General features: G+C 42.1%; 1 protein-coding gene across 5 annotated transcripts in view; it reads left to right on the top strand.

Moving 5' to 3' along the window:
• Positions 1–455: 455 nt before the first annotated feature.
• RAP1GDS1 (Rap1 GTPase-GDP dissociation stimulator 1) overlaps positions 456–12266 on the top strand; it is a 199672-nt gene continuing 187861 nt past the window's right edge. For all 5 annotated transcript variants that reach the window (XM_016192391.2, XM_060187719.1, XM_007532738.3 and 2 more), the window contains exon 1: positions 456–622. In XM_016192391.2, the coding sequence (XP_016047877.2) occupies positions 619–622 (4 nt within the window). In that variant the 5' untranslated portion in view covers positions 456–618. The remainder of the gene's footprint in view (positions 623–12266) is intronic.

The raw sequence follows: 12266 nt of genomic DNA, 5'->3' as shown, positions 1-12266 counted from the left end.
GGTACAGCGGCACTTACAAGCGCATAGCACTGCGCATGCTCCCAGGAGCGAGGCCTCTACTCTGCTGGAGGCTCACCCCGCCCCTCAGGGCTTCCGCGGCGCCGCCCGCCCCAGCCTCTGAGTGCCGCGCTGAGCCGGACCGCGCCGAGTCCAGCCGAGCCGAGCCGAGCCGAGCCGAGCCGAGCCGAGCCGAGCCGAGCCGAGCCGAGCCGAGCCGAGCCGAGTTGTGCCGAGCCGAGCCGAGTTGTGCCGAGCCGAGCCGAGTTGTGCCGAGCCGAGCCGAGTTGTGCCGAGCCGAGCCGAGTTGTGCCGAGCCGAGTAGTGAGGCGTCGCCCGGAGCCGAGCCTAATAGAGCCGAACCGCGCCGAGTCCAGCCGAGCCGAACCGAGTCAAGCCGGACCAAGCCGAGCCGAGCGGAGCCACGCCCGCCTCGCCGCCCAGTAGCCGCGCCCTGCGCCGCAGCCGCAGCCGCTACCTTCGGTCCTCAGGCGGCCTCCGCCCGTGTCCCTGCTCTGCTGCGGACGAGGCGGAGGTCTGAGGGCCACAAGCGGAGGTGGCAGAGAGCAGGCGTCAGCAGTTCCGCACACCCACCCAGCGCCGGCCTGCGGCTTGAGGACCATGGGTGAGTAGGGGCCGCGCCGAGCCTCTCGTCCGCCTCCCGCCCTCGGCCCGCGCCGGCCTGCGGGGCTCCGCCCAGGGTCTCCGGAAGCTGGGCCTGGCCAGTGTCCCCGCGAGGGATCTCCGAGCCCGGGCAGCCTGCACGTCTGGGCGGGGCCGGGGCCTCAGTGCTCGGCGCACGGCGCAGGGCCACCCGCTCTTCCACTGTGGGGCCACTTGCCTGGCCTGGTTCTCGATTGCGGGGTCACCAGTCCGGGTTGGGTCCTGAGTGCACGGTCCCCAGTGCTTGGTCTGCTGCCTAGGGGGGGTCCGCGAGTGCAGGGCTGCCTGCTTGACCTGGGGTCACCTCCTCCAGGCCTGCCTCTCTGGTGCATCCCGTGAGCTCACTCTCCTGAAATCTACCTGCAGTAACTGACTAGGTAGGAGCTGCAGAGCAAACGAGAAGGGTGTGGACTCCCTCTGCTGCTGTCACCTTCACTTCCTCTAGGCGCCCCACCTCCGGGTTAGAGAGTTGCCCTTCCCTCAGTGCTCAAGTGTCCACAGAGATCTCTGCAGCTCAGCATTCCCAGAGAAGCCTCCACATGCAGAGCTGATGTGGACGGAGCTACATCCAGTCCTGGGAAGGGGTCAGTGTCACAGGGCGGGGAACATGTGACCTCATGCAGTGACCCCATTTTCATTTTTTTCACTTGTTCTGAACACATTTTTGTAAAACTTGGGTGACCCGTTACATGTAACTAGTCTTTCTTTAGGATAGAATTTTAAGTACATTACTAACTCAAGAGTGTTGGACTCGTCTTTGCCCTTAACATCTGAATTTTTTCTTTTTTAGATTTTGGGTTGTCAAGGAGAACTTATAAATCTGATTAAAAAAGAAAGAGAAAGAAACAAACTGCAACTTTAACTCATGTGTTTAATCAGTATCTTTTCAAAGCAAAAAAAAAAATTGTTGCAATAGTAGTAAAAAAAAACTGCTTGCATGAAATTATTAGGTTAACAGTTATTACCCTAGATAGTCCTAAGTATTATTGCTTGAGTTTATTTTAAAGGTCAGATAGCAAATCATCCATTCGAAGATTTTCAGATTACCTTTGGTTAAATTAATCTCTCACCGCACTTTGTACCTTGTAAGCTTTTTAAAGTACTTACATAACATACCTAGTAATGGACTAGTTTGTGTGTATGTTATAATTTTTCATCTAGAAGATGAACATTTTGTCTTGTTAGCTTCCTTCTGTGTCAGCCTTAGTGCTCTTTGAATACTTGGTGTTCTGAAGATCTTAGTGAATTAATTGATGAGTTAAAAGCGTGTCTATTATTTTGACTTAACTGAAAATACAGGCTCTAAACAACCATTTTGTCAGTAGATATTATGGAAATGTAGAAGTGGGAATAGAGCAGTGTGATTATACTATAATTACTCTATAAAAAACAAGTAGAAAATGGTTGGATTGTCTCAGAAGTCTTAGTTTTGGGGCAACTCTTAGACAAGCCTTTTCCTGTGTGAATCTGTATGTAGTGATATTGATACTTGAAAAACAATGAAATAGTCTGTGTCATAATTCACATGTATAGAAGAGATAGAAAGTGTACTGATTTGTGGTAGGGGGAAACCTCTTTCTTGAAAAGATGTCTTCAGGAAATAAAGTGATTTTAATTTACCATACTCTCATGGTAGTGATGTTTTCCATAAGAAAGTAAGGACACTTACTGTATGGTCTTACGGGTCTTCATTATTATGTCTGTGTTCTGTGATAAATTCTGCTCTATTTAATATTTAAGAAGGTCAGTCATGCACAACGTGCTGTGGGAGGACAAGGATGAGTATGAAATCCACCTTTCCACTTACCTATGATTTCTTGAGGAGCTATTTGTTGCTTAATACATAACATAATGAAAGCAGTGTCAGTGATATAGAAGACATATACTGTAGATTCAGGGGGTGGGGAGAAGGTTCAGAAAAATGCTGTCATTTGAACCAGAGGTTAACAAAGCTTCTGACAGAAATGAATGGAGATGTGGGACCAAAGGAACCCTCTTGTACTGCTGCTGGGAATGTAAATTGGTCCCCTGTGGAGAGCAGTCTGGAGAACTCTCAGAAGGCTAGAAATGGACCTACCTTATGACCCTGCAATTCCTCTCTTGGGGATATATTCTAAGGAACCAAACACGCCCATCTCAAAAGATCTGTGTATACATACCTATGTTCACAGCAGCACAGTTTGTAATAGCGAAAACCTGGAAGCGACCCAACAACAGATGAGTGGCTGAGCAAGTTGTGGCATATATACATAATAGAATACTACTCAGCTATTAAAAATGGTGATTTCACTTTTTAATTTATTTATGAAATGGAAACATTGACAAGACCATAGGACAGAGGGGCATACTTCCACACATTGCCCACACCCAGAGCTCCACATACAGTCCCCTCCCCAAATAGCCTCTTCAATACTTTGGGAGTATGGACCCAGGATCATTGTGGGGTGCAGAAGGTGGAAGGTCTGGCTTCTGTAACTGCTTCTCCACTGGACATGGGCACTGGCAGGTGGATCAATACTCACAGCCTCTCTCTCTCTTTCCCTAGTGGAGCAGGAATCTAGGGGAGGCAGGGCTTCAAGACACATGGTGGGGTCATAGTGGGGTGATTTCACTTTCTTTACCTCATCTTGGATGGAGCTTGAAGGAATAATGTTAAGTGAAATAAATGAAGAGATGAAATAAATAAATAAAGAGATGGATGAATATAGGATGATCTCACTCATAGAAGTTGAAAAATATTACCATGACACCAGCCTGCCTTCTCTGAGCAGACGACTTTACCAGTGTGTCCTGCAACCCCACCTCCCCAGAGCCCTACCCTACTAGGAAAAGATATAAACAGGCTGAGGATGTGAGTTGACCTGTCAATGCCTGTGTCCAGCAGACAATCAGTTAACAGAAGTCAGACCTCCCACCTTCTGTGCTCCATACTCCCAGAGGAATAAAGAATAGGGAAGCTTCCAATGGAGGAGATGAGATATGGCACTTTTGTGGTGGGGATTTTGTATGAATTTTACCCCTCTTATCCCACCCACAGTCTTGTTGATCATTATTAAATCACTAACAATAATTTTAAAAAGTTGAAAAATAAAATACAAAGCAGAACTTGGACTGGAGTTGGTGTATTTCATCAAAGTACAAGACTCGGTGGGGGGGAAGATCCAGGTCCTGGAGCATGATGGTAGAGGAGGACCTAGAGGAGGTTGAATTGTTATATGGAAAGACTGAGAAATATTACTTATGTACAAATTACTGTATTTTACTGTTGACTGTAAACCACTAATCCCCCTGATTAAAAAAAATATGTTGCTTCTATAATTTATTGGGCATTGTGAAAACCAAAGTGAATAGTGAATTATGTCTGTTACTTCATAATTGTAATAGGACTGGTAAAGGTCTCCAAGTTAATGTGATTTGCTTAGTATATTTAGTAACCAGTATATGTCCCAAATAGCCACTTAAAGGGGTATGTTAGATATGAAGATCAATTGAAAAAGTTAAGTTGATAAGGAAGTAGAGTACCACATGTACAGTTATGCTGTATCTTTTGCCCTGTTTAAATACCTGTAAGTATACATTAGAAGTCTTTTTTTTTTTAGAATTGTCTTTATTTATTGGATAGAGACAGTCAGAAATCAAGAGGGAAGTGGATGAGAAAGAGGGAGAGAGACAGAGAGACACCTGCAGCCCTGCTACACCACTCACAAAGCTTTCCCCCTGCAGGTGAGGACTGGGGGCTCGCAACTAGGTCCTTGAGCATTGTAACGTGTGCCCAACCAGGTACACCACCACCCAGCCCCCATTAGAAGTCATTAAACATTTATAATACATATTTTGTTTATTTAATAATAAGGGAGAAATACAGAGAGAAAGACCAGAGCACTACTCAGCTCTGGCTTATGGTGGTGTTGGGAATTAAATCTAGGACCTTCGATCCTCAGGCTTGAAAGCAATTGCAAAACCATTATGGTGTTTCCCCCCAGCCTGCCTTTAAACATTTTTAAGTGTTGCGTGGAATGACACGTGCTATTTTCTTTTTTGGCAGTAATTTGTAATCTCGCCATAGTGCTTACACACACACACACACACACACACACACACACACACACACACACACACACACACACACATATTTGCCTCCAGAGTTATTGCTGGGGCTTGGTGCTGGCACAACAAATCTACCACTTCTGGTGGCCATTTCCTACCCTTTTGTTCTTTCTTATTTTATTAACTAGGACAGAGAGAAATTGAGAGAGGAGGGGAGATGGTGTCATAGTTGGAAAAAGGACTAGAAAGCTGGATCAGGGAAGAGAGTAGCTCCCAAATATGGGAAAATATTGTTAACTGTAAACCCCATTGATTTCATCTGGGGCTCATATTCAGCACAGGAGCCTATGTAACCTCTACATCTCTGTAGGTCTGAGCTCACATTCTGTGGTCACGGCTAGGAACATTCCAAGTTGCACTAATTTCAGGACCTATCTTCCTTGGGTGCTAGGTAGAGTATGTTATCCAACCTCCCTTCAAAGAATGGAACAGTCCCTACCATTGTTGAACCACATTGAGGGCAAGGTCCTATAGGGGCCCACAGAGGGGTCCATTATGTTGTTCCTGATGGAGATGACCAGTGTAGTGGAGAGAGGAATCTGTTAGAGTTCTAGACCCATCATGTCTGTGTGGGGAGCCCAGTACTCACTGACTAGGGCCCTAGGTAATGGGGTGGCCTGATGGTGACCAAAGAGTCATCACTGAGGTATGCCAGTCTCTTGCCCTTATCTAGCTTTTGTAGTCTTTACTTTGTCTGACACAGTTATCTTTGGAGTGACTGAGGGACATGTCAAATAGGAGGTAGGTGAGGAGGGCATCTATGTCTAAGTATAAACTATTTAATTAGGCACTTATGGTGTCTTTTAGGTCTTTCTACTTGGTTGCTGCAGTTATTGACTCACTGCAAACTATTGTGTTCTTTTGCTGTAAGGTGTATGTTTTATCCTAACTTATAGATACATGTACATAGGCCCTATTTCATGGACCCTGATCTATATCTAGGTTTTCAGGCTTTGTTTGGAAGTGCACCACTTAAAATGAAATTAAGGAGTCCTATGAGTAAGGAAAGGTCTCACCAGAGTAATGAAGTTGGAGCATTGACATTCCACACTTGATGTCTCTGGACACAGTCCGAAGTGACCCATGCTGGTTGCATTGATTGGGTTGGTATCAGCAGATGCAGTATCAGTTGGTATGAAATGGGAGAAGCATGCAGGAAAGTGAGCCCTACCATAGTGGTTCCAGGACTGTGAGATGTATGGGTTTTATAAAGGTTCCTGCTGTCTTAGGGTTTAAGAAGGCTATAGATATTTGTTGCTATAAACAAATTATGTGGTAATTGGGTTAACTTTGAAAGTCCATTTGTTAGCTTTTGCTTTATCATACAAGACCTCACCATAATTTATATCCTTTTAAGCTATTTACACATTGCTGTATCTTATACAGCAACACCACCAGTTGCTACTGTTGTCCCTGGTCTAGGTTTTTAGGAAATTTAGTATTTCAAAGAACAAGTCTTTATTAGAAATGTATTAATAATTTGAGCCCACTGTTAAATTTGATCTGATTACCAATTTGAAGTCTTAAGTGTTTAGATTGAAGGAGCATATACTCTGCTAATGGTCTATGCATCAAAAAGTTTGAGACATTGATACATTTTTTTCCCTTTCATATTTATTAAGTAGTGATTTGTGAGACTATAAGTTAATAAGAGTATATATTAACACCATTCCCACCACCAAAAATCTGTGCTCCCCCCCTCCAGTGAAGCTACCCTCACCCTTCACCCTGAGATTTTTACTTTGGTGCCATACTCTAAACTCAGTCAGATTCTGCTTTGAGTTTCCCTTTCTGTTCTTCTTTCTCAACTTCTGTTGAGAGTGGGATCATCCCATACTTGTCTTTCTGACTTATCTCACTTAACATAATTCCTTCTAGCTCCATCCGGGATGGGTCGGAGAAGGTGGGTTCATTATTGTTAATAGCTGGTAGTATTCCATTGTGTGTGTGTATATATCTCACAGCTTTCTCAGCCATTCATCTGTTGTTGAACACTTGGTTTGCTTCTAGGTTTTAGCTATTACAAATTGTGCTGCTGTGAACATAGGTCTGTACATATCTTTTTGGTTGGGTGTTATGGAGTTCTTAGGATATATCCCTAGGAGAGAAATTACTGGTTCATATGGGAGATCTATTTCTAGCATTGTGAGGGTTCTCCAGACTACTCTGTACAGAGGTTGGACCAATTTACATTCCCACCAGCAGTGTAAGAAGGTTCCTTTGTCCCCATTTTTTGCTGTTGTCATTTGTATGACATTCTCACAGAGGTGAGGTGGTATCTCATTGTCTTCATTTGCATTTCTCTGACAGCAGTGACCTGGAACAATTTTTCATATGTTTGTTAGCCTTTTGGGCCCCTTTATGAAAAATTAGATGTCCATAGATGTGGGGTTTAGTTCTGGGCTTTCAATTCAGTTACACTTGTCTGTGTACCTATTTTTATTTTAGCACCAGGCTGTTTTGATTATGATTGTCTTATAATATTGTTTTAGATCTGGAGTGAGATACTTCCATTTCTGTTTCTTTTCCTCAAGATTTTTTTGGGCCGTTTTACGTGTTTTCTTGTTCCAGATAAATGATAAGGTTTATTCCAAGATTTTTTTTATTCCTACATATTTTATTGACTTTGCTGTGATAGTGAATGGTAGTGATTTCTGGATATTCTCTTTTTCGAACTCAGTGTTTGCATAAAGAAATTCCACTTATTTTTGTACATTGACTTTGCAGCCTGACACCTTGTTATATTGTCTAATGATTTCTGGTAGCTTTCTGCAGGATTCTGTAGGTTTTTCTATGTATACTATTATATCATCTGCAGATAGTGAGTTTGACTTCTTCCCTTCCAATCTGTTTTCCTTTGATCTCTTTCTCTTGCCTGATTGCTAGGTTGAGAACTTCCAACACTATGTTGAAGAGTAAGGGTGATAATGGACAGCCCTGTCTAGTCCCCGATCTGTGGTGGGAATGCTTTCAGCTTTTGTCTGTTGAATTTGATATTGTCTGTAGGTTTGCTGTATATGGACTCCACTATATTGAGGAATTCCCCATCTCTTCCCATTTTGTAGTGTTTTGATCATAAAGGGATGTTGGATTTTGTCAAAGGCTTTCTCTGCATCTATTGATATAACTGTGGATTTTGGTTTTGCTTTTATTGATGTGGTGGATCATGATGATTGATTTATGTATATTAAACTAACCCTGTATCCCTGGGAAATAGCTAATTTGGTCATGATGAATGATCTTTTTTTAATTTATTTAAGAAAGAAGACATTAACAAAACCATAGAATAAGAGGGGTACAATTCTGCACAATTCCCATAACCCGATCTCCACATCCCACCCCCTCCCCTGATAGCCTCCCCACTCTCTATCTCTCTGGGAGTATGGATCCAGGGTCGTTGTGGGTTGCAGAGGGTGGAAGGTCTGGCTTCTGTAATTGCTTCCCCACTGAACATGGGTGTTGACTGGTCGATCCATATTCCCAGTCTGTCTCTCTTTCCCTAGTAGGGTGGGGCTTTGAGGAAGTGGCGCTCCAGTAAACATTCATGGGGTCGTCTGTCCAGGAAAGTCTGGTCAGCATCCGGAACTGCTCTGTCTGGTTGGCTAGAATTTTGTTCAATATTTTAGCATGTATGTTCATCAGAGATATTGGTCTGTAGTTTTCCTTTTTTGTTGTGTCCCTGTCTGCTTTTGGTATCAGGGTGATGTTGACGTCATAGGAGGTGGGAGTGTTTCTGTTTCTTTGATCTTGTGGAAAAGGTTTAGAAGTATAGGTATCCTGAAGGTTTTGTAGAATTCGTTTGTGAAGCCATCTGGTCCTGGACTTTTGTTGTTGGAACGATTCTTAATAACTGTTTCGATTTCTTGTTTGTGATTGGTGTATTTAGATTCTGTAGTTCTTCCTGGTTCAGTTTTGGAAGGGTATATGTTTCTAGGAATTCTTCTATTTCTTCCAGATTCTCTAGCTTGGTGGTATATAGTTGTTTCATAGAAGCTTCACATGATTTTTTTGGATTTCTGTGGTGTCTGTTGTGATATCTCCATCTTTTATAATTCTATTTATTTGAGTCCCCTTACCCCCTTTGAGTCTGGGTAAGCGTTTGCCAATTTTGTTTAATTTTTTAAAAAATTTGTTTTAATATTTATTTATTTTCCCTTTTGTTGCCCTTGTCTATTTATTGTTGTTATAGTTATTATTGTTGTCGTTGTTGGATAGGACAGAGATAAATGGAGAGAGGAGGAAAAGGTAGAAAGGGGGAGAGAAAGACCTTCTTCACTGCAGACCTTCTTCACTGCCTGTGGAGCGACTCCCCTGCAGGTGGGGAGCTGGGGGCTCGAACTGGGATCCTTATGCTGGTCCTTGCTCTTTGTGCCACTTGCGCTTAACCCACTGCACTACCGCCTGACTCCCATTTTTGTTTGCTATTTCAAAGAACTAACAATTGGCTTCATTGATCTTTTGTATGTTTCTCTTATTTTCGATGTTGTTTATTTCTGCTCTAATTTTAGTGATTTCAGTTCTTCTGGTTGCTTTAGGGTTCTTTTGTTCCTCTTCTTCTAAGTCTTTAAGGCGTGCTGAAAGTTTGTTTACTTGAGCTTTTTCTTGTTCTCTAATGTGTGCTTGCCTTGGTATGAGTGTCCCTCTAAGTATTGCTGTAGTTGTATCCCAAATATTTTGATAGCTTGTGTATTCATTTTCATTTGTTTCAAGAAACATTTGAGTTTCTTACTTGAGTTCCTCTTTGACCCAATGGTTATTAAGCAGTATACTGTTGAGTTTCCAGATTTTGTGACTTCTACTAATTGTGTTTGTTGTTGTTATTATACCATTTTAACCCACATCCTTGTAGTATTACTCTTAGGTTTCTTTAAAATTCTCTGATGAATGTCGTCAAGCTTTTTAAAAATTATTTTGTTTTATTTTAATTTTCATTAGTGATTTAACATTACTTTGCAGAATACAGAATTACAAGGTAACAGGTATCTTGTAATTCCCATCACTAGTTTTGTGTCTCTACCCTCTCCATTGGAAACTGCAGTGGTTCTGACAAGATCACAGGGATTGACTTTTATTTCTATGATGATATGTCTATCTGTCTATCTGCTTATTTTATTTTAATTTTTTGCTACAGCAATGACTTATGGTGGTGTGGAAGATTGAATCTGGGTCTTTGGAGCCTCAGGCATGAGAGTTCTTTACATAGCTATTATGCTATCTGCCCCCTCTGTATTTTTTCCCTCTAGTTCTGCCATCACTTCTTTTCTACATTACACCTTGCACCTAATGGAGATGGACATGAAGATAAGAATGAATTGTCTGTGAAGATGTAGTCAGAGTTGAGATTAGAATGAGCAAGATGGATTAGGGTATAGGGTAGCTTCCAAACTTGAAGAGAATAATAAAGGGACCAAGTGATGACTCACCTGGTCGAGCATGCGCGTTATAGTGTTTAAATACCCAGATTCCTGGTCCCCACCTGCAGGGGGAAATCTTTACAATTGGTGAAGCAGGTGTCTCTTTTTCTCTTTTCCTCTCTATTTCTCAGCCCCCTCAATTTCTCTCTGTCTCTATCTAATAAAAATAAATATTTAAAAAACTTAAAAAAAGAATATATAAATACAATTGACTATTTACTACAGAAATTTGACAGTGTATATTCATATTTAGTACAGGAGCCTGTGTAACCTCTGAGTCCTTGTCAGTCTGAGCTTGTAGTCCATGGTCACAGCTGGAGACATTCTAGGCTGCACTCATTTCAGGATCAATCTTCGAGTGTCAGAGTAGGCTGTTGTAGGCTCCCTTTGGAGAGTGGGGCACTCCTTATAGCTCTGTCTAATTTTTACATTGATTTCCTGACTTGACTTTTCTTGTTTACCACTATTTAATACAGTATTCAGTGGTATTTTTAATTCTTTCCATTTATGGGAATGTTGAAGACAAGTCATCCTGATAAAATTTTTGGTCAGTTCTGGGATTGATTAAGCCAGCAATCAGTGAATTAATAGTTAAAGATACCAGTAATTTACATAATTCTTTAACTGTAAGTGGAAAGTTTTTTTTGTTTTTATCATTGTGTGAAACAAAGATTTATAAGTTGTATCTTCCTGTTATCCAATATGGTTTAATACTGTGATGGTGAGAATCATTAATCATTTTTCCCCCTCGTACCAAAGGTTTTTATTGGGACTCAGTGCATGGTCCTCCCTTTTTTTTTAATTTTTAATTTTTTTAAAATTTTCCTCTACAGAGAAGAGACGAGACAGGGAGGAAGACAAAGGAAAGACACTACTCATGAAGTTTCCTCCCTGTAGTGGCTTGCCTCCAAATCCAGGTCCTTGTGTGTGGTAATGGGAGCACTCTATGGGGGAGCCACCTACCTACCCACTTTCAGACTTTTGAAACCCTAATCTAACAGAAGAGCTCTGACTGCATTTTTCTGGCTCAATTTATCTCTGTTTCAGAATGAGTGAGAAGAGAATGGTCCAAATATTTTAATCAGATTTCTTAGATAACTAAGAAAAGACAAGTAAGCTTTTAATATAGAAATAAAAATTTTTCTTTTGGCACTATGGATCAATGTTGGGGGGCTGACACATGTGAAGAATGTTGTCCACCATTGAGCTGCATGTCTGACCTATAAATCTGTCTTTAAAAAAAATATTTCAGTAGAGCAGAGATAAATTGAAAGGTGAAGTGGGATAGGGTGAGAGACACCTACAGTCCTGCTCCACTGCTTGTGAAGCTTCCCCTGCAGGTGGGGAGTGTGTGTCTGGTCCTTGTGCATAGTAATGTGTGTTCTCAAGCTGGTGTGCTACTGCTTAGCCCCACTGACATAAAAAATATGTCTTAATCACATTGCCTTTAAAAGAATTTTATATAATCATTTTAAATAAGTCAGGTACTAGTGTAGAAGAGCATGTCTTCAGCATTTATTAATTTTCTACAATAGAGTACTATTAAGTATCCTGCCCTACAAGTATAGAGAATTCTCTATCCTACAAGAATTTCCCATCCGGGGGTCGGGCGGTGGCCCAGCGGGTTAAGCGCATGTGGCGCAAAGCGCAGGGACCGGCGTAAGGATCCCGGTTCCAGCCCCCGGCTCCCCACCTGCAGGGGAGTCGCTTCACAGGGCGGTGAAGCAGGTCTGCAGGTGTCTCTCTTTCTCTCCCCTTCTCTGTCTTCCCCTCCTCTCTCCATTTCTCTGTCCTATCCAACAACCAATTGCGTCAACAAGGGCAATAATAATAACCACAACGAAGCTACAACAAGGGCAACAAAAGGGGGAAAAAATGGCCTCTAGGAGCGGTGGATTCATGGTGCAGGCACCGAGCCCAGCAATAACCCTGGAGGAGGAAAAAAAAAAAAAAAAGAGGTAGACAAAAAAAAAAAAAAAAAAAAAAAGAATTTCCCATCCAATGGTAGAAATAAACTAAAAGATTTTTTTTTTTTAAATGGAGCAGTGGAGATTGAAAGAGGAGAGGAACCACAGAAGATCACTA

Source organism: Erinaceus europaeus, chromosome 3 (assembly GCF_950295315.1).
Source record: "Erinaceus europaeus chromosome 3, mEriEur2.1, whole genome shotgun sequence".
Lineage (NCBI taxonomy): Eukaryota > Metazoa > Chordata > Mammalia > Eulipotyphla > Erinaceidae > Erinaceus > Erinaceus europaeus.
This window is presented reverse-complemented; position numbering and strand designations above follow the sequence as displayed.